General features: G+C 28.4%; 2 protein-coding genes across 2 annotated transcripts; both read left to right on the top strand.

The window, feature by feature from the left end:
- Positions 1 to 9,006: 9,006 nt before the first annotated feature.
- On the top strand, positions 9,007 to 14,288 carry LOC145842621 (zinc metalloproteinase nas-15-like). Its single transcript, XM_082950093.1, has 10 exons — positions 9,007 to 9,116; positions 9,746 to 9,838; positions 10,611 to 10,745; positions 10,910 to 11,083; positions 11,529 to 11,689; positions 11,936 to 12,071; positions 12,344 to 12,504; positions 12,775 to 13,013; positions 13,328 to 13,605; positions 13,953 to 14,288. Exons 1-10 carry the CDS (start codon positions 9,056 to 9,058, stop codon positions 14,060 to 14,062), a joined length of 1,548 nt encoding a protein of 515 aa, XP_082806219.1. The 5' UTR covers positions 9,007 to 9,055; the 3' UTR covers positions 14,063 to 14,288.
- Positions 14,289 to 16,069: 1,781 nt separating this feature from the next.
- LOC145843098 (zinc metalloproteinase nas-13-like) lies at positions 16,070 to 22,994 on the top strand. Its single transcript, XM_082950561.1, has 9 exons — positions 16,070 to 16,078; positions 17,032 to 17,170; positions 19,573 to 19,704; positions 20,054 to 20,233; positions 20,678 to 20,838; positions 21,467 to 21,602; positions 21,863 to 22,029; positions 22,303 to 22,594; positions 22,885 to 22,994. The coding sequence occupies exons 1-9, from the start codon at positions 16,070 to 16,072 to the stop codon at positions 22,992 to 22,994; spliced, it is 1,326 nt and encodes a 441-aa protein (XP_082806687.1).
- The last annotated feature ends 325 nt before the right edge of the window (positions 22,995 to 23,319 follow it).

The raw sequence follows: 23,319 nt of genomic DNA, 5'->3' as shown, positions 1-23,319 counted from the left end.
TGAATAAAATAAATTTTATGCCAAATACAAAAGGGTTTTTGGAAACATATTTTGAATAGATCAAATATTATCATAGTGTGTTTTTTTTTTAAATAGAAACAAAACGCATTCGTTGTGTTCTAGTTTGTTAATAGGAACGGTAATTTTCAAAATAGCTATCTTTTGAAATTGTTATTTACTAATATATGTCATTTTGAATCAACATACACACTCAAAACATAAAAATTTTAAGTAGTTTATTTAAAATGTTAAGCTTTTAATAAGTTTGTTGACTAAATTTTTTGTGTTTAGTATTTTACTTTGTATAATTGTTTTAAATTATTCATAAAGTTTTTTTTTGCGAATTTAAAAATTAAAGACTTTATAGTTAGTTTGAAAAATAAACATTTTATGTTTGCAAAAATATTAAGGATTTAGATAAAAAATTAAAATGAAGCTAAAGTATTGTACAGACTTTTTATCATATTTAATGTTTCCAGTCGTTTTTAAACAGCTGTCATGTATTTTACAGTTATCAGATGAATTGTATGTTAAAATTTTTGTTAATTTTTTACTATGCTGGAGTTTAAAAACATCTTACAGTACTGAAAATATATACATTTAAAAAACAATTTAAGTCGATACAATAACATTTAAATTAAAAATATCTCTAGAATGGCTACAAAAAAAGCCTATATATTTCGTTGCACTGTATATAGATGCTATTTTTTATGAAATTTCACTAGCCCAAGTAAAAAGTAAACTCATAATGACTTATTTAAACTTAAATTAAAGGATTTAACTTTTTTTCGCCGTTATTGAAGTAAGTGCCATTCGCATATATGAGAAACATAAAACATTTAGTTTTCAACAAGTTTGTTAAAAAAACAACAAACTAATAATTGGTACCTGTTTTGAAAAAACAGAAGTTTTCTACTTAAAACCAATTATTTTTTTTATTAGAAAATGACAAAATCTATTCCTTTATAGTATATTGGCTTTCAGATTTGGAATTGAAAATTAGCGAGAAAATATCATATTAAGCTTTTTAATATTAACAAGTACAACTTTACATTACGTAATTTCATGGTGTAAGAAACTTTAACTTACTAATTTATTTTTATACTTATTTTACGTTTCTTATGACCAACTAATTATATAATAGCTTTCTCCTTAACCTGTTTTGTTAATATTTTATTTAAACTTAATTCTTTAATTTTGAATAACTTGTTTTCAAACTTGTCTTAGTATTTTAAAATCTGTAGAAACTAAACTTAAATCTAATTATAAAATGATACAAAGCTTATAAACTGTTTTTTATTTTTGGAATATAGTGTAAACATGCATATGCAATTTTAGTATAAAAATAACAAAACTATTTAAAAACCTTAGTCAATGTTTATATTTTTGGTTTTTATGAATAAATCCTACGTCATTGTTAATGTGTATTGTAATAAACTTCAAATTTTTACTTTAATGTTTTAAGGTGCTTAAAGCAGTTAAATCAGTTTAATATATTTTTTTAAGACTCTTAGCTTTTTCGCGCGTACTTTTTATCTGTTTGTTTGTTTTTTTTTTTTTTTTACAGTTGTATAATCAAATGATTGGTTTTAATTTTTTTAGAAACTAAATAAATTCAAAAAAATTAGTGTAGCTTTAAACGGAGTTTTGAGATTTTTCTGGTAGTAGTGAGAGTCTTTTATAACACAAGGTTTAAAATCCTTTTCAAACATTACATAAAATATTCAAGCGTATATTGTTTAATAACAGTTTTTTTATACTGTGTATTTGTTAGTTTGAAATAAAATAACGGTACAACGTGAGTTAAGTAAACTGCTAGAGGGCTACTAAAATTAAGCATACTTTTGTACTCAACAAAATCTAACTTATAAACTACATGAAAACTTTCAGACAACTAAATACCCATTCCTGAAACTAAAAACTCAACACAACAAAATGATAATGGATTTCGATTTCGAGGAGGACGAGGACAGAATGGAGGAGGACCTGATGAGGAAGGTGCGCAAGTTCGACGGGCAGCTGATGATGACGCTCAAGTACGTCATAATGCTCAAGCTGAAGGCCGTCGCGCTCACGCTGGTGACGAGGAGCGATCACTTGGAGAGGAAGGCGCTGAAGAGGCACAAGAAGAAGCTGAGGGGGATGCGGAGGAAGGCGAAGGAGCTGCAGGCGATCGAGTGGAGGGACACGGAGGCGGAGGTGAGGAAACTGATCAGGGAGCTGATGGAGGCGGAGACGCCGCTGGGTGGCTTGCACGCGAGATCGGTTCCGAACCGCGTCGACCTCGAGAGGGAGGTGAGCAGGCTGTCGCTGCAAGTTGAACTGACCTGTAGCTCCTATGAAGACGAAGAAACTATATTTTGATGAGAACATACGTTCAATCAAATAAAACGTTGTTTATAAGCTGTCGTAACAATCCTTGTTGGTGTTAAACGTTTTAGTTTAAACTTGATCAAAATAGCAGTGTTTGAGTACTGGTGCGGTTTTTTTTTTCAAACTATTTTATTCTTTTTTTTTTAGTTTTAATTTGTTAGGAACTTTATCAAATCGTTTAAGTATGTTTTGTTGTTTGATTTATTAATTTAAAAACTGAAACTAACTATTCCACATATATTTATCAATTTAAGAAAGTAAAATATATAACTAAGAAAGGTTGTTATAACCATTAAAAATCTTAACTCTTATTATAATTGAGTGTAATTATAGTATAAATGGTAAGTATTTTAACATATTCTTTATTTTATTTCCTACAAAAGTATTAATTTTAGTATAAACTTTTAAAATATAAGTATATTGCTAAAGCTTAAAACTAAAAAAACTTCTTGCTATAACTTTTAAATATTGTTACAAACTTTTTTTAATTAAACACCCAAAAGCTGAAAGCATTAAGTGTCAAAATAAATACATTTCTGATCATACTTCATATAGTAATATCTCATAAACTATTATTCTAACTATTTAGTAAATCTATTGTAATTACTATCGTTATATAAAATATTCGAAGACTTTTAAACGTTTTTTCAACATAATTATTCTTACAATTAACTTTATCTTAATCTTTTTACTAGTTTTTAGTGTTTCTAGTTTTTTTTAACTTTACCAACAAACGGTCGCTTTAGTAATTAAGTACTTTTTTGCACTTGGTTAGATTTTAAAAGTTTTTTTCTCGCGACTTTGCCTGTCTGAGGAGTCCTAATAAAGACGAAATTGGTCGTAGGATGTCTCGGATGCTGTTGTTGTTGGTCGTGTGGTAAAATTCATTATTTATTTCTATGGCACGAAATATCTCAACTTTGTCGATGATGGCCAAAATAAATACTTGAAGAAAACTATTCAAACGAGCGCAGACTATAATCTCACGATAAGCTGCTGAGTGCTGACAATGTCTTAGACGTTTTAGTTGTGAAAGCTTGAGCCATATCAAAGCTTCTAATAAAAACCACTAATAAAACTAATAAATTTAAACTATTTTTTCAGGGACAAAAGCTTAAAGTGTATATATTTACTAAAATTTGCCATGTTTGCCAATAAGAAATAATTTATTATGAAAGTTAAGGACAAACACTGTAAATGTAGACGTTAACTTAAATTAGCCATATTTTGCAATAATAATATAAAAAAGGATATTAAAATGTCTAAAGACTTCAACAGTTCTTGAAGAAACATGCCATGCTTAACAATGTAAATAATTTGTAACTGTATTGACTATACATCAACCAAAGTTATATGTCAAATATCATTAGTAATAACAACAGTATTATATTTAGTAGAACATTAGTAACAACAATACTTTTTCTTCTAATTCGTCTTTCAGCTGGCGCCGTTCTGGAACGCATTGCTTTTTTGTTTTTTTTTGCTTGAGGCAAACTTGTCGATCTTGAGTCTTTTGTGCAGGTGCCTGATGAATTAACCCGGGTAGTTGACCGATTGCCTTAGTCCTGAAAGTTAAATCGATATAGTAACTATTTCTAAACATGACAAGGTTTTTGTGCTCAATTGGTATAGCAAGTTTAAAACAAACGTTTTATTTTTTCTACACAGTTTTTTACTTTAGTCTGAAATACTAAACCTGAAAAATGAATTGAAACAAGATCTAAAACAAACAATGTAGTAATTGTTGTATCTCGGATAGAAGTAGGCGTCCTTCTTCTACAAGTCCTCGTCTTAGAACTTACCTAGGTGCATCTTTAAAACCCTGTGCCTCAAGAACTGTCCCGGTCTCGCCACGGACTTGAAGGTTCTGGGCACCTGGCAAACGCCGCTCACCACGCTGAAGTGCCGAAGTTTCGGATCTTTTTACAACGCCTCGGAGCTTTTCTTCTGCACTCCCATTTTGTAGCCGTCCAAGTTCAAGGACTCGAAAGTGGCGTCCGAGCCTGTTAAGAGTTTTGGTTGAAATGACGCGCACGTTTGTGATTTTGTGCTTTGAGTTAGAACTTAACGATTATGTTGCGAGCTTCAGTTTGTTTTTTTACTTAATCACTATATAAAAAAATACTCACTAGTATAAAAGGCGAGGTGTTGAGTCTCTGCATAAGAAAACTTCAAGTTATTTAGAAAGTCTGCTAGCTTGAACAAATCAGTTTACAAAAAAAAAAGTAAAGACACTGAATAACTAAATCTAAACTTTGTTAATAATAGAATATGTTAATTTTTGTAGTAAGCTTTCAAAAATAACGTTATAAAGTTTGAACAAAACTTTAATAAAACAGCAAAAACTTGTTAAAAACGACGATTTATTGATAGTGATATAAACTTTTACATTAACATGTGAAAAATACTATCTAGCACAGCCGTTATTTATAAATAAAAGATGCTGTTTGTTTTATATAAAAGAGTAACTTATTTTTATATCTTATGACATACTTTAACATCTACTTATAATTTTGAAGAATGCTAATTTTTATTATGTTTGTTGACATAAATCAAAAAAAGTATATAAACAATTTAAAGTAAGTTATAGACATTAGATTTATAAACGTACTGTTGTTTGCAAAGCTTAGCTCTAAACTTCTAAAGCTAAAGTTTTAAAACACTTTATTGATACGTGTTTTATTTAAAATTTAAATCCGAATATTATTACAGTTCTTTGAACATTCACAGTTATTTAATAAGTGTTCAGCATTAGCAGATGACCTATTAGATGGCTTATACGAACTAATATTATTAATTATACGAAAACTTTAACGTAGTATGCTTTTAAAACATGAGTATCTCAAAAACTTCAAAAAGATCACTAAAAAATTAACTAGAAAATCAAAAACTGACTTTAAGTTACTAAAAGTGTAGTGAAAACCTTATTTAAATACTTTGTTTTAATTCTAAAAAGTTGAAGAGAGCCATGATGTATTAAAGAAATGTTGAAACCATATCTTTATAAATGGTATACTATCTAAATCCACTCGCGTTCAAAATCCACCCGACTTTTTTAAAATTTATTTATTTAGTATATTTTTTTGCATTTTTTTGTTTATTTTTATTTATTTTTCACTATCACTATTACCCCTAGCCCTTACCCTCGATTAGTAAGCGGTTCTCGAATTTGACTGGGTGGATTTTGATCGCGGGTGGATTTTGAACGTGTCCCTTATAAATACGCAGATACGTTTGCTAAGTAGATGAACTGCTGTTTAAAAGCTTTTAAAGCGTTGGTTCGTCAAAATAAAAGTTTCTTGCTTTTTAGATACATATACATTTTAGCATGAGCATAACCTTATTGAGATAAGTCGTGGAGAAAATGTAGTATATTAAGTCGAAGCTACTATAATTTTTTGTTGTTATTAGTTTTGTAACAGAAATCTATATGATTTTCCACATATTTAGTACTGAAACTAACAAGTAAACTAGAAAAAAATTTAAACTGTTTGAGATAATCAAATTTTGTAAATTACATAATCATTTGTTATTTCTTTGTGCTCTACTGATTAAGATACACAAGACTAAATAAAATAATCAAACTGGTCTAAGATCAAGACTTAGTACAATTAAATAACAAATTTGGGTTCTAAGTTTTAAAGTTTTAGCTTTTAATTTTTGCTTAAGAATTTTGAAATTTAATTTATATTTAATCTGAGCTTTTAGTCTATTTTTATTATAATAAGATTTAAGCTAGCTTTTCATGTTGAATCCCGGTACAAGACTGTTAATAGTTTACAGACCAAAAATTAAGCAAACGCTTATTATGTATTTAATATTGCCCCAACATTTTAAAAGTGCAAAATTGTATAACCGATTACTTTTTTAGTTTATTAATGTTAAAGTTTGTTTAAAGCAATATAAATAATCAAAATAAGTTTTTAAATTTGCCTAAAGTTAGAAAAAGAAAAGTAGTTTTAACTGGAATTTAACGGTTTAATATAAGATTAATGGTCTATGGATACATAATTAAAAAACATTATTAAATGAAAAAGGTTCGACAGGCTAAAACTAAACTCAGTAAAAATAGCTTTAAGACTGTTTTATAATAAAAATAGATTAACAAAAAACACTTAAGTTTCATACTAGCATAAGTTTATTACTTAAAAAACTTAGAAACATAAAACATATTATACGGTAATTTCTAATTTTTAGTTTGTCCATAAAGACATTATTTGAAAAACTTACTCAACTAAATTCACGTGTAAAGAAAAATAAGTTTATATATTTCAACATGAACTTCACTGTTTTTTTTTGTTTTACAATGTTTAAAACTTGTAATTGTGTAATCGGTTTAATGTTGTGCACTTTTATCTTACACAATAATTTTTTTTTATATCTAACTATTAATAGGCCTACAATTCAAAAATGAAAGTATAACAATTTAGTATTAGTTTGTTAGTTTTAATAGTTTAAAAAGTACAAAATAGTTACTTTTAAGCATAAAAACTGTTTTTTCTTTTTTAAAAATGTTTATTATTAAAAAATTTAATAATTAATTGTCAAAGTAAGATTTATCACAAACATGAAAAGTGTTGTTTAACACGTTTATTGATTAAAAAAATTCTCATCACATTCATTTGTGCTATTTTCAAAATTAAACTTGTTACGAATAAAATGTATTTATTCTTATTTAAATTCTAGTAAATCACGCGCAGTTTCTTAATCCTTTTCATTTTTCTCACCACATAACTATCACTTTCCTATTATTTTAATTCGGGCTACTTTATTTGTATCACAACTAAATTTGTTAACTAAAGTATTGCGGTTTAATAGATTATAAAGCTGTTGGTATATCCTGCTCATTAAGTTATACTCTAAACGTTTAAATGAAAATAAATTGTTGATTAAAGGCTTAACTTTTGTCAACAACTCGCACAAAAACTTTTTTCAGTCTATAAATACATTACTAATACCTGAAAAGCAGAAACAAAGACAAAATACTGTCTACGTCATAACAGTTATTTTTAAATATAATTCATATACGCATACTTTCGCAACAATAACGTAAGTTTGATGTGAAAATTGTAGCTAACAAATCTTCTTTCGGTAATACTATACTGTCATTAAGTAAAAACATGAGGTTATACTGGTTTTTAGTAAGTATAAACTCTATAAGCGCGTTTAATTTCATTTCTAAAAACTTAGTCGAAATTTTAGAAAGGTTCATAAAAAATCAAATACGAATTTTAGGTTTAGAACACGTAGTCATTCTGAAGTGCATAAATTTTTGAAATTGATTGTAAGATATATTAAACGTCTATTAAAGTGTTTTCAAGTACATACTTAAATAATCTATAAAACATACACTTGTTGTTTAATGATACATCAAAAATGTTTGTATATTTTATTAAACTAGTATAAAAAACTGTTTATTAAACAATCAAATATAAATAACTATTAAACTATTTATAAATGTATAAACATCTATTATATAAAAATAAATTTAGTACACAAAAAAAGTTTTACCTTGTAGATCTATTTAAGGACTTGATATGCGTACTTTACTAAGGTTCAAAATATACCAAACTATAATCATAAGTACAAAGTTGTATAAAATTAGACGTTACGTAACAATAGATAAACACATATTAAACAACACAAAAGCAAGAATGTTTTATATGTGTATCTATTCATTTAATACAAAATAAGAATAACGGTAGCTTCTACATAAAACATTATATGACAATTATTATATTTTCAACTAAAAATTTAAAATTTATGTTGTCTTACAACTTTTTTTTCAACAAAATGTAAACGAAATGAGATTTTTTTCAATGATAGTATAAACAAGACCAGTTTGATATTTAAACTTTGTTTAAATTGGAAACCAGTTTTCTATCCAAACTTTAATTTCCTTTAATTTTGTAACAATACCGCAAAACTGTTACGCAACTCCGAATACACTTAACATAAGAAGCCATGAAATGTGTATTCTCAAGTTTCCGAAAAACAATGTGAATTGACTCATTAAAAACGAGTTTCGCGGTTTCAAAACGTAGCTTGTTAGCAGGAAAATGTTCCTATTTTAAATTCAATGGAAAGCCTCGTGTCGGAGAAAGTGGCAAATGATGCCGCTCACACAATTATCGTATTTATTTACCTTTTGTTTTGCACACGTTCATGAGTTGTATATATACATGAATACAAGGTTTTACATTTCATTCAGGTCGTTCAAGACGGCGCAGTGAACAATTAAGTTGAATTTATTGTAAAAACTTTATAATTACAGTCTAAATGAAATGCTGTTGTATTTATCGATAATTTTTTACAAGTTTATTTTTTGAAAAATATATAGTTTATTGCTTCAAACTTATAAATTTAGATTTCAGTTTAAGCTTAAAAAGATATTAATTGCCATTAATGTATAGCTAAAAAGTAAAAAGAACACTCAAAACATGATAAGAACTAAACAACTTAGTTCTAATTTTTGGCTACTTGTTTTAATTATTTAATTTGTTAGTATCTTTTTCTAATCGTGTAGAACTAGAACAGTTAGACTAATTTTTGTTTTATATACTTTTATAATTATGTTGTAACAATGTTGTAAGTTTTTTAGTAACACTTTACTGTTTAATCAAACAGGTTAAACTGAAATATAAATTTAAGAATTATATAAAAAAAAAGGAAATCCAAAGTAATGTGTTGTGCAAGAAAGAAACAATCCAAAGCTTTTGGAATTATTATTAGTATTTTAGCACGTTAGTTTTATCATACATACTAACTATAAAAGTAAAATATGGTAATATTGACTACCTAAAAAACCTTTACAAATTGTATAAATTTTATTAATATATTGTTTGTTTTGCAAACAAAATTTTTGTAACTACGTTAATTATCATAAAGAAAAAATAATAAGTGTTTTACAGTAGTTTTAAATAATTTCTTTTAAGTATATAATAATTTAAAGAAAGTCCTTAAGCATATGTATTAAAATGAGATTAATGTTACAAGAAAATAAAATAAATCATTTGTTTGTTAAACATATAATATATTTATTTCGTTCTAACTTAAGTTACATATGTATATGCAACGAGTCATGTTTTCATTAAACTATTTTTACATAATTAGATTTAAACTCATTTAACTGCTGTTGTATGTAAATTACAAGTTCAGTCTAAACGAAACAAGAAAACTATAAACATGACTAAAAAATTTTCTGCAACAAGATTTTATATTGTTTATATTGCATTTACATATGTTAATAATGCATGTATAAACAAAAAATCATTACAATTAAAAAACAGTTGCTAACATAACTGTTTACATACTTTTTTTTGCAATAACATGTGTTCATAAGAAAACTACAAATTTCTGATAATTTCTACAGTAGCATCAATTTGCAATGGACAACTTAATTGCGATGATGTATTCAATGACCCACAAGAATACTCACTCAGCACTATTAATCAATGCTACGAAGGTAATTCAATAGGTTTACTATTACAACCATATTTAGTATTGTTAATATCTACATGATATTAGTATTATATGACTAATGTAAGTAGCAGTTTTATAACTTGATGAGTTCAATGCAAGAAGTTTATGATTTGTTCTGTTAATCGTGTTAAACTATAGCAATCGTGTTAATCTTGTTAATAATTCTTTTTTATCGTTTTGATAAAGGACTTTAAAGTTATTTTTATACAACTAAACAACTTTGTTTTTATTTATGTACATTCTCTGCAAAAATTTAACAATTGAAAAAAATATAATCGTTGAACTTTTATGTTTAGTTTGACAAGGTCAACAACTAAAAGAATGAATGTTTCATATTGTGAATTTTGTGTAATTTATTACACCTTATAATACCCTTTTATTTTGAATTCAAACCATTTCTTAACTATTTTTTTTCAAATTAATTATATTTATAAATGATAATATTTCGATTAAAAAAAAGAGGTTTTAACTTATTTTTTCAGGTAAAAAATGAATAAAGTTATATATTTATCTCTTGATACTAAATGTATGTTAGATATTAAACTAATTACTCCAAAAATACTTCTAAGCAACACTTAAGTTATCAAAAGATCAGTTTTTCGATACTTTAAACCAAAGAAGCTTTTTTTTCGTTTTATAACAGCAAAGAGTTACACATGAAACTGAAAATGTTACGTAAATTTTGACTTGCTTTTTGCACTGAAGCAAACTTATGCAATTATATTTTTTTTACAATAAAGATCGTTCTATTTTAGAGGAAAAAGTTGGAAATGCAATTAGGAAGAACCGCGAGTGTTCCAAATTGACTTGCAAAAAAACCTGCATGTTCGGTTACCTGGACGACGGGTGGGGATGCCCGACTTGCATCTGTAACGAGGAGGGAAAAGGAGGTCTGAAAAACTTTTTTTTTTTTTTAATTTTGTTGAATTTAAGAATTTTTTGTTCTACTAAAAAACCTTCAACAGTTTATATTTTTTCAAACTCAAAAAAACAAAAATCAATACTAAACTTGGTTACAAAGTGAAAAATTTTTTTTAACAATGACGTCACACAGCATTGTTCGAGGGCGATATCGTGATGACGTCACAAAAGATGGTCGACTTCGTCCAATCGGCTTACGTTGACGGGGTGGACAAGAGGGGCGCGGCTACGAAAGTGCTCCCCCTGTGGACCATGTACAAAGAAGGTGACAACTATTTGGTTCCTTACATCATCAATGACGCAATCGGTTGGTATGAGGATTATATATATATATGTTTATAATAAAAGAAGTAAATGATAATTAAAAACACTAAACTATTTTATTTAAATATAAATTAAAACAATAAGAAAAGTGTAAACTCGGGCTACAAGATTATAACAAATCAAGTAGTTTTAAGTGTTTTACTGCTTACTTTAAAAACATTTAAATTATTTATACACAATTTTAAAACATAAACATTCAAATATTTTATTTGATTTTGCTGCTATATTTTTATTTTTGTATTCAAGATGATTTAAAGTTACTCATAGCAGTAAAGCAAAAAATGGACGTTTTAACTTAATAATTACGGTTACTTAAAGTTTGTACGGACACTGCTAGTTATTTTTACTAATAACATTTAAAAATTCTCAAAAAATGGTTTATGATCACTAATGAAATGAAATAAACCCATACCTTTTAAAATTAACAGAAGAAAAAGGTCGAACCGCCATACAGCAAGCAATTTCGGATTTCAATAGTTACACGTGCATTCGTTTGGTGCCGCACGAGAGCAAGTATGACAAAAAGATCAACTTCATGAGGGGCGGGGGGTGTTACTCGTCAGTGGGCGCTGTTCAAGATAAACAAGACGTTAGCTTATTGAGTTTTATGCTACTTGCACAAAACTTGTTGTCTACAAATAACTTAAGATTTTGTTCAAACAACATGTACTCTTGTGTTTAGTTTGTGCTGTTAAGACGAAATAAAATGTTTCTCTTCATTTATATAATTTTCTAGCTTTTAAAATTTTTCTTGTAGTATTTGAAGTAACTACAGAAAAAAACTGAGAGAAATCTTAACATTAAAAACAATAAAAACATTATTTTCTACCACCAGGTTTCATTGGCAAGCGGATGCTGGTACAAGGGAACGGCAATCCACGAGATTCTTCACGCTTTGGGCTTCTGGCACGAGCAGTCGAGGCCTGACAGGGACAGCTACGTCACGGTGGTCAGTGAGAACATAAGCCCCAGTGAGTTGTGACGTCATAATGTGATAGTAACGGAACAATACTAAATTTAATTTGTCAGTTTAAAAATTGCAATGATAAAAAAAAACTACTAGAAGAATTAAATGTGTGTTATAACTTAACATGTTTTAGTTTGTCTCAGTTCTCACTTTGAATTTTTACAAAGTTTAAATTTTTTTAAAAGACCGATTTTCTGTTTTTAAAACATCAAGTTATAACGTTCACCATTTCAAAAAATGAAAGAACTATTTTTATATATCGATTTCTCAATTCAGGTCTCTTGTACAATTTTAACAAGATGGATCCCGAAAAGGTGTCGAGTCAGGATTCAGAATACGACATCGGGTCAGTTCTGCACTACAACGGGTACGCGTTCTCCATTAACGGTAAAGCAACCATCATCGACAGGAGAACCGGGCAAGGCGTCAAAACACAAGTTTGTTACGTTTATACTAGCTTTTTTGATAAAAGTTATTTACTATTTTACCTTTAAGACTTGCTTTCATGGTCGCAGATGGTTTTATCTATTGCACTTGTTATTTTTAACCGTAACTTTTATATATCTTAACTAAATTTTAAAAAGACACAAAAGGTAAAAAGAAAAATGTATAAAACAACTAAACTCCTTACTTTCAGCAATAGCAGTGTCTGCTACATATGTAGTGTGTACTTCAAAACTGTTGTTTAAATTTTCACCAATTTTCAGAGAAGGGGGTTTTCCCAGTCCGATATCGACCAGGTCAACAAGCTGTACGGCTGCAAGGTGAAAAACTCCGTGCTGCCCACAACGTCCACAATCGTCGAGCAGAGCTGCAAGGACAAGAACGCCCACTGCAAGTACTGGGCGGAGAAGGGCGAGTGTGAGAAGAGCGCGGGGTACATGAAGCCCAACTGCTGCGAGAGCTGCGAGAAGCTGAAAAACAAAAACACTTCCACCACCAAACGGTTAGAATTTTTTGTGTGCTAAGGAAGTATAGCTCATGTTTGCGGCTGGGGTCTAAGTGCAATTTTTTAATCTTTAGTTTGGTAAAGATAGTTTTGAGCCACTTTTATCAAAGTATAAGGAGTTTGTTAAATATTTGCTTTTGGTAAGTTCTGATATTTTGGATTTATTTATGTAAAGTGTAATAATTACTAGTAAACATATATCAAAAAGTAATTTAGGCTGTTTTCTGAATTTATTGCTGTTAATTATAAACTTTTTTATGCTTTAAATTTTCGTAAACGCGAGTTTTTTAATATTTTTTTACTTTAAACAGGGTCACCACAACAGTTCCGACAACAACGAAATCAACCACCAGAAGCACGACAACAAAAAAACTAACCACCACAAAAGCTACCACAACAAAAGCCACCACCACAAAAACCACCACTGAAGCAACTTGCAAGGACTACAGCACGGCATGTCGGCAGTGGGCGAGCCAGGGAAAGGGGGACAGCTGCCAGAAAGCGCGGGAAAGTGAAAAAAACAAGTACATGCTGGTGTACTGCTGCGCGTCTTGCAGGGGGATCACCGCCACGCCTTCTCCGAAACCAGGTGAGTTTTGATGGAATTTTTGGTATCTTTTATAAGTGTGCTTTGAAAAGCTTATGTATTTCTCTGTTAACTTTTTATACTAAAATAATTCAACTGAAGGCAAAAAAATTCAATTTTTCGGTTGGTTGTTGAGTTTTCAATTTCAAACATACATTATAAAACAAAAAACTAACTAAAATTTAGACAATTTATTTTTCTTTAAATTTCTATTACTCATTAAATGTTATGGGACATTAAAAAATATTTATCTAACTTACAATGTTTTAAACTTCTTATATACAAAGCGTTTTAGACAATTTTAAAACAAAAATACGAAACGAACATAATGTACTGAATACAATTTTCAGATTGCAATGACAACAACAAATTATGTCCAATTTGGTCATCAAGGTACTGCGAAGGCAAATACGAATCTTACATGAGCGTAAATTGCAGGAAAAGTTGTAACATTTGCTAGTGTGACGTTATAATTTTTAGTTTGACGTAATATTGACACATTATGACGTAACACCGGTGGAAGTTAGCAACTTCACGATATTTATGTGATACAAAATTTACATGTTATATTAAAAATAATGTATATAATCATAAGTTTGCTGCTGTCTTTATTAATTGGTATACACAATGTTTGATAGTATCTTTTAAAGTACACCGTTTTAGAACACACATTTATAAATTTTCTGATTTTGCGCTTGTAGACCTTATAACTAAGCTTTTTTGATACAATTTAAAATACTTGTATTTTTTCAAATACCTTAAATCTCTTTCACAACTTACTTTTCGCTCTAACTAGTTTTAAAACAATACAAATTTCAGTATAACTTTTTAATGGCTTTTACTAATACTATTTGTTTAAATATTTAATAAGTACTTGAATACTTTAACTATTATGTAAGTAATAAACAAACTTAACAATAGTATTCCTACTAATTTGAACATCTGTATAATTTGTTAGGTTATTCTCTTACATAAATAGCAAAACTACTGTTATATTTTGTTAACAACATGCGTTTAATTTTTATATTCTTTTAAAAAACTGTTTTATTTTTACTATTTTTATTTAAAGTTTGTCAAAAACATTTCAATTATACAAGACTAGAAGTTTTTTTAATAATTTTTTAAAATTATTTTAGTTATATTTTTTTCTAAATGATATATAATAACAATATTACAGTTGTGATTTATTCAAATACCATATTTAAAGTTTATCACCAACCTTCAAATATCGCAAAGCTTTATATACTTTTTTTTTTCTTTTTTTCACTAATAGACTGGTACAATTATTTTACAAATGTAGTTACTCATTGACTTATAACCGTTTACTATACTTTTAAATAGTATAAATTTTAAATAGTTACCAAAACTTAATTTAGGAATAAGCATTATCGTGTGTAAATAATAAACTAAACATTCTAAAAAATTAACAACATACATACAAAAGTGCTTTTAAAGCTTATTATACCAGAATGTTTTCTTTAAATTGCACTAGCTTAAATTTAAAAACATAAAATCTAGGAAACAAGACTGGAAGAACAATATTATTTTTGTTTAAAATGTTAGTATATACTTACAAAACAACTTTACTATGCAATTTATGAAATCTAAAACAAGCTTGAGCTAAAAATAAAAGTACTTAAACATAAGTTTGATTTAGTATTATCTTAAAAAATAATTTCAACTACTACTTTTTACTTAAAAAGTTTCAGCAACTTGTGTTTTTGATACAAGCCGATTTTGTCTAACATGTAAATCGACGAGTAACGCAAAAAAGATTAAAAATAAGTTTTTATGCACCATCCAAGCCAGTGGTCTTCAAAGTGTACACCAGGGGCGTGTCTACACTTTTTTTACTGGGGTTCCACAATTTTTTGTTATTGTACCCTGCCACTTAGACAGCATTTTTTAGGTACGTACTGCCGGTTGGGTACGAACTTTTAAGGCAAAAAACGCTGTTTTTAATTTGTTTATTCTACTTGGAAGTTAAAAATAGAACCTAACTGTTAGTAATACAAAAGTATTACTAGTTTTAAAGCAATTAGTAATACAGTAAGTTTTAACTAAAAAACTCTAAAAAAAAAGTTATGAAGCTACAGATTGTATATCAAATCCTATCTAATGAAAACAGTTGAAACTGTATTAAAGTTTTACAAACAAATCATTTGTTTAAAAGTATAAGATATACTTGGATGATTTTATTTTAAATTTCAGTCTCATTTCAATTTAAAGATATTTTGTTATAAATTTATTAATTTAAATTTTAAAAGTTTGCAGTGTTACTTAAAAAAAAAGTAAAACTTGTATAATATCATAAAACTATATTTCAATGACTTTAAATATGTAGCCTGATGGTGTAAAAGTCCTAATGATGGTTTTGAAAACTTTATTGATTAAATATTTTGAAATCTACCTCCGGTCAACACATATACAAATAAAATCTTTATTAACAATATTTAAATACTATCAAATGGTAATTGTATGTGTTGCCTGATTACAAATAAATAGTATAGGCGGCTAATGTTGGTTTTGTAAACTCTCTAAGTTGAACATTATAATATCCAAACCCAGTGGTTGACACATAGATACATGAAAAGACACTAAATTAGATAAAGTTTTAAAGAAATATTTAAGTTTCACTAAGTTAATGTCGTGGTCAAGTTTTAAAATGACAAAGTCAGTTTTTAGTGAGCATAAGAATCTAAATTTTAAAAATAGTTGTTTATGAGTTGACCTTTCAATACTCAAATAAATTTTCATTTCCTATGTAGTTTAAAATTAAATGGTTTGCTTTACAAAATTTGTTTCATACAATAAAATAAGTGTACTAGTTAAATTTTAGTAATTACATTGAAAATTCCTGTAATAAATAATAATATAAGTATTTACTATAACAACAATTTATTTACATTGAATAGCATTTTGTAAAGGAAGTTTAAAAAACATAGTAAATAGTTTCCCAGATCAAAAGTACAACTTAAGTACACTATTTTTTTGTGACATAACAATAAAATTTAAATTTTAAGTTTATTTCAGCTAGCTCCAAGAGCAGCCAATTATTTAATTGTAATCTTTCTATGTAATAAACACAATATTCATTATTTAAAAAGTTAACCAATAAGCAAAACAAAATATATAAACAACGTTTTTAATAAATAATCTAAGCTTCTTTTCTATCCTTATTCTTTTTTTTAGGGGGCGCATAGGAAACAGGAAACCAGTCAAAACACGCCCCTGGTGTACGCTGGTGCGCACTAGTGTGCACGAAAACTTTAGGGTGCATAAACTTATTTGGGGTGCCAAAGTTTTACACATATTTTACAAAACATTTGATTATAACTTTGATCAAGACTAAATGAAAAACTGATACAATTTTAAAGCAAAAACCAAAACATAAGTAGTTTTACTACCACTTAAAAATCTCACCAACAGAAGACATTCAACCTTTCCTCGTCAAAGCGTCATCCTTCAAACCGCGTCCTGCTTCAATGCGAGTACAATAGATCCAAGGATTTTGTTGAAGCTTCCTCCAACATTTTTAATTTGAACTCCACCGGAAGCTCCTTTGCCAGTTCGCTGCAAGTAAGAAAAATTAATCAATTACAGTTATTACTCACTTGCTGTCTAGAATATTTAAAAACTGTATTTTTTCAAAATTTGATAATAAAACATGTTTTAAAAATTTGTTTCCTTCCTTTTCATCAGAAACTTGTGTCTTTCCGTCTTTATACATCAACTTATGACGCAAAAAGCTAACGGATTCGAAAACACTTTTTTTGTACATTTTAAATAACCACCAAAGCATTTCCTTGTAAACAATGCTATGATAGTCTTCGTTAGTCTACAAACAAGATAAGTAAAAAAAATATCAATTCCTTACCAAATTGTGATAATAATATTATAAACAAGTTTGCAGCTTTAAGTTGTAGCTTGTTATTGATACTGAACTTTTTAGTTGACCTAGATTTCGTTTAAAAGTTCACCTCGTGAAACAGGAAACAAGAAAATGATGCTCTTCACACATTTATCATACATGTTTACCTTTGACTTTTGTACAAGGTATTAACTTGTACATATACAAGACTGCAAATAATGTATTTCAGTCAGTTCGTTTGTGTTTAAGACGATGCAGTTAACAATTGATTGATATGTTTAATTAAGATTTGAAATATAAATATAAACTAAAATCATATTACATATACTGTAAACTTTATCTACTTTCTTATACGTTCATCAACAGTTTGTTGTTTGATGAATTTTTTTTTCTAAGCTTAAAAAGTCTTTTGTTGCCACTAATACATACTTAAGAAATAAACAGTTCACAAAACTGTAAAAATTTCTAAATACTTCGTTTATAGTTCTATCTAATAAAACTGTTTATTTTTTTTTTTTCAATCAATACATATAAAAAATTAAATTAATTTCAATTTTATCTATTTTTTTCAAAAAATAAACTTTAAAGAATTTATTTTATAACACAGTACTGTTTAGTTATACAAGTTACTGAAATATATCATTTTAAATTTTAGTTGTAGTAAGAAAAACTAAAATAAAAAGTTTCAAAGAAATGAAGCTGTATGTGGGTCATCAAATTGTTTTCATTATTTTAGCATGTGAGTTTTATTCTGCAACAAAGTATAACAAACTAAAATTAAATCAAAGCGATAAAATACGTTACGAAAGGTATAACTTTTGATAAAAAGTTATATTTGTTAAGCTAAATTTTAATATGTTACAAAAATAAAAAAAAGTTGTTTTTCATGTATATATTGTTTAATAAACAAAATAAACGCTCAACAATTTGGTCCAAGGACCTGGTGTACGAAAAAACCTTTCGGTTATCGGGTCATACACCAGGGTACAGTTTAATTTCATGTCCAGGACATTATACTCGCTATAAAGGTATAAGCTATTTTTACACTTTGCCATTACAAAAAATAAGTTTTGCAACTCTTCTTTTATTTCATATTTATATAAATACATAAATAACTTTCAACTTCACTTGACTAATTTTGTATGTAAAAAACCAACTTAGTCTGCATTAAACTTAAATTTCTTATTTACTTGTATAAAAAAGTTTAAAAAACAGCTACATTTAAACTATTTAGTTTCTAATACTTTCTTAATAATCTAGTTATACTTGTTTTGTTTCAACAAGCTGTGTTATATCAACATTTAACTACTATTTTTTACTAATTAATAACAGTAGCATCAGTGTGCAAGGGGCGACTTAATTGCAATGATGTGTTCAATGACCCGCAAGAATATTCAATCAGCACTATTAATCAATGCTACGAAGGTCTGTGAATCATGTTTACTATAATATTCTAATTTCATCTTATTACCATATACATGATATGACTAATGTAAGTGAAAGTTCAGTTTGTAAAAGTTATGTACTAAATCAAAATACTATTTCAGGTTAATTTAGCATAATCTTAAAAAGACTGCTCAAGTTGTTTTTAACTTATCATTGTTTTACTATCGTACGTTTTAAAGTAGTTTGTTAGTCTTGTACTAAAGAGTGTGAAAACTGCTTGTATTTATTGTTTTAGTTAGTTAACCAAATGAAGATTGTAGTTATAATAACTAAAGAAAGAAAAAAATAATATTTTTTCTGTATTGTTTAATAAAGCCAACAACACAGTAAGATGAATGCTTCATATAGTAATGTTTTTATTTTGTGTTGTTACCAATCGCTTTTTTACATCTTTTAAGAAAGCTAATACCACTAAAAACTAAAACATTACAACAACTTCAATTAACTAACACGCCTTGCTACTACCTTGTCACAATAAAATACTTTAGAAAATTTAGATATATTTTTTATTATTTTTCTATTTGTTATTTTAAAGCTGTATTTTAAAGCTGTATTATCTCGCAGCTAAAACAAACTCCAAACAGCTTTTTTTCTCACATTTGTTATGTTACGTTACTAAATTTTTACACAACAACCACACTTTATTCACACAGAGGAAACATTCGGAAAAGCAATCAAGAAGAACAGAGTGTGTTTCGAATTATCTTGCAGCAAAACCTGCATGTTCGGTTACCTTGACGACAGTTTGGGTTGCCCAACTTGCATCTGTAAGAAGGGAAAAGAAAGTTAGAAAAAACAATATTTTTAAAACATGTTCTCAGAAAACTTATTCCTTTTTTTTTTTTTTTTTGTGTAAGTAAAGGTTTTTTAACAGTAAAACCTGAAACAGTAGATAAAAAAGTAGCAAAAACGTAAAGATAAATCTATTCCAATAAATAAAGTTTTACAAGTAAAATAGTAAAACAAAAAGTTAGTCTTATTTTTTAAAATTTCAATTACAGTTCTATTTTAAAATGTTAAACTGTAACTATTTGATAACTACACTATAAACATGTTAACATAGCTTATCAATCAAAAATTATATAAGTGCAAGTTTTTACAATAATAGTACAAATAAGTAATGACGTCACTCAGCATTGTTCGAGGGTGACATCATGCTGTCGTCTCAGGACGTTGATTATATCCAATCACATTACGTTGGGGGGAAAGGGTCGGGGGTCAATAGGGGTGCAGCTGCAAAAGACGTTCCCTTGTGGAACATGTACAAAGAAGGTGACAATTATCTTGTCCCTTACACTATCAATGACGCAATCGGTTGGTGTAAGGATTTACAGTTTTTTTTTTGTAAGCGAAAATTTTTACTTAAAAAAAAAAACTTTAAGTATTGTGTAGTTTATAATAACAGACTACTCTAACCTAAAATATTTTAAATACACTACTACTGCTTGTTCAAAAAAATCTGTGAGAATACATTTATTGTATACAAACTTTTAGTAAGTTTAAAATAAAAATTGACTTATTTTTCTGCTCTCTTTCGTTATGCGTAATCAAGAAAAACTTTTTTTTTTGAAACAGCTAGAAACATTTTTACTAACAAACTTTTAATTAAATGTTTTAATTTAACTAAGAAAATTTAAATTAAGGTCACCTCAGCCTTTTTATTACTTACAACATTTAGCTGTTTTTAAATTAAGTAAATATGAATTAAGTAAGCTCTTAAAAACAAAGAAATAACATTCATATCAAACAAAATTTTAGAACAGAGAGGTCGAGACGCGATACAGCAAGCGATCTGGGATTTCAACAATTCTACATGTATCCGCTTGGTACCCCACGAGAGCAAATACGATAGAAGACTTAACTTTATAAGGAGCAGTGGATGTTGGTCGCGTGTGGGCGCTGTTTTACGAAACCAAGATGTTAGCTTATTCAAACTTGAAATTGTTTGTAAATTGACAAAACATGTTTTTATCAGAAAACGTGATGGTTTTGTTGATCAAAAAAAAGCACTTAGCACTGTAGGCAAAAAAATTGTGCAGAACAAGAAATGGTGTTTATAAACCAACATGATTATCACTGTCATCTTTTAAGATAAAGCAAGATATTTACATTCATCAAATCCAAAGTTTAGCTTTTTGTAATTTAAAAAATTTCATCGTTGACAAAACTTTTAAATTTTGTTTATCTGAAAACACTTACGTTACTGCACCGTTGGCTCAAATCGCGCATAATTAGAAATATGGATTTATTAATCATATCACTTACCGGTGGGCCCACTTTAGATGAAACAAGATGTTTACGTTTGAATACGTCATACTTTACAAATTTTGTATAGACCTTTTTTTCTCATGTGTTTGGACTTTTTTACAATTATTTTAGAGAAAACGTCATACTTTTTGAAGTACACTAACACGCTAAATAATGACGTTTTTTGTAGATCATAAAGTTCCATTTTCTATACAGTAGAAATGCCTAAGAAATGCTATTAAACGAAACATAATCTTTAAGAAATTTTACAACAAATTCGCACATTTTTTTAACCACTAGATCTCGCTAGCTGCCGGATGCTGGTCGAAAGGAACGGCCATCCACGAAATACTTCACGCTTTGGGTTTCTGGCACGAGCAATCAAGGCCTGACAGGGACAATCACGTCAGAATTATCGTAGAAAACATCAGACCTGGTTAGTGGTGACGTCATAATTACGTTTTCGGCTTCAATACTTTTTCATTGCATCGTAACTGTGAAAAATACACAGCAAACTTGAAAACTCATTTTAAAGTTTTTGTTTTACTAACCATAAATGTTTTATTTCATTTCAAAACCTTATCCGAAAAAAGTTTGTATCACTAAAGACAATAAAGCTCGAAAATGCACTCAAACACCATTTTTTTAGAATAAAGTTAATGTTTTGTAATACTTGCTGGCTAAATAACATTCCAGAAAATCTGCACAATTTCAACAAGAAGAATCCCAGGCAAGCGTTTCACCTGGATTCCGAATACGACATAGGTTCCGTGATGCACTACGGCGGATACTACTTCTCTAAAAACTATGGAGTTCTACCAACAATCATCGACAGAAGGACCGGACAACCCGTCAGAAATCAAGTTTGTTTCATGTGTATAAAAGGTAGAATGGTTTATTGTTGTTCCCTTTTTAGAACCTTTTTCTATGGTATTGCATGATTGTACTCGTTGTACTTGAAACGATTTATGTAGGCTTTTCGCTAAATAAATTTAAGTCAAATTTTTAAATGCCACAAAACGTTCAAACGCCTTAAACATTCAAGTCTATTGTTTTCAGTTTCATTCCGAGGTAAAGGTGTACACTCTAAAACTAAATTTAGTTAATAGATTACAAAAACATTTTATTACTTTCAGAGAGGGGGGTTTTCTCAATCCGACATTGACCAGGTCAACAAGCTGTACGACTGCAAAGTGAACGAAATCACCACAACAGTTCCGACGACGACACAATCAACCACCAGAAGCACGACAACTACAGAAGTCACTACAACAAAAGCAACTACCACCACTGAGGCAACCTGCAAGGACCACAGCCCGGCATGTCGGCAATGGGCGAGCCAGGGAGAAGGCCACAGCTGTATAAAAGCGCGGGAAACAGCCAATTACTTGCTCGTGTACTGCTGTGCGTCTTGCAGCAAGCTGTTAGGTTAGTTTACTTCTTAAATAATATAAAATAAAGTAAGACTTCTGTAATTGACTTGACAGTTGAGTTTAAAAAGTTTAATTAGCCTCTTGATTACACTGCAACATTTTAAATTGAAAACAATCCAAAAAAAAAAGTTCCATTAATCTATAGTTTTTATGAAAATATACAGATTCAAATGCGACTTGTAAAAACTTATAATATTACTATGTTATTCTTTTAAAATTTAGAGTTTTTACAAAAATTAAAAGTTAAAGCTCTTAAGACATTTTATGATTTCAAAATTTATACAGAATGCAAAGACAACAACAATAACTGCCCAGAGTGGTCCAAGAGGTACTGCAGGGGAAGATATGAACCGTACATGAGCGTCAACTGCAGGAAAAGCTGCAACATTTGCTAATGTGACGTCATAATGCTACGTGTGATGTAACAACTACACGTCATAAATAAACAATAACAAAAAAATTGTGATCGTTTTTTATAAAACAAAGTTTATAACTAGTATCTAAAGTTTAAAAAACTTAAATCTTTACTAATAATAAATAACTAAAAACACTCTTTTTAACCGTTTAAGAAGTTTAAAATACTTTTCGAATAAATAGACTGGTTACCAAATCTGACTTAAGTAGTAATTAGTAACTTTAACGTTTTGCTATGTTTTTGAAACGAAAGTAAAATCTTAGATGTTACTAAAACTTATTGAAAATATTCTTGTTTTTTATAAC

The sequence above is a fragment of the Thalia democratica genome, chromosome 8, assembly GCF_965202585.1.
Source record: "Thalia democratica chromosome 8, ktThaDemo2.hap1.1, whole genome shotgun sequence".
In the NCBI taxonomy this organism is placed as follows: domain Eukaryota; kingdom Metazoa; phylum Chordata; class Thaliacea; order Salpida; family Salpidae; genus Thalia; species Thalia democratica.
This window is presented reverse-complemented; position numbering and strand designations above follow the sequence as displayed.

Coding starts and splice junctions, on each gene's coding strand:
- LOC145842621 (XM_082950093.1), top strand. CDS start 9,056: ATGTGTTGTGCAAGAAAGAAACAATCCAAAGCTTTTGGAATTATTATT. Junction 11,084..11,528: donor CATCATCAATGACGCAATCG/GTTGGTATGAGG, acceptor TAAAATTAACAG/AAGAAAAAGGTCGAACCGCC. Junction 13,606..13,952: donor CACGCCTTCTCCGAAACCAG/GTGAGTTTTGAT, acceptor TACAATTTTCAG/ATTGCAATGACAACAACAAA.
- LOC145843098 (XM_082950561.1), top strand. Junction 19,705..20,053: donor CTGTAAGAAGGGAAAAGAAA/GTTAGAAAAAAC, acceptor GACGTCACTCAG/CATTGTTCGAGGGTGACATC. Junction 22,030..22,302: donor GACAACCCGTCAGAAATCAA/GTTTGTTTCATG, acceptor TATTACTTTCAG/AGAGGGGGGTTTTCTCAATC.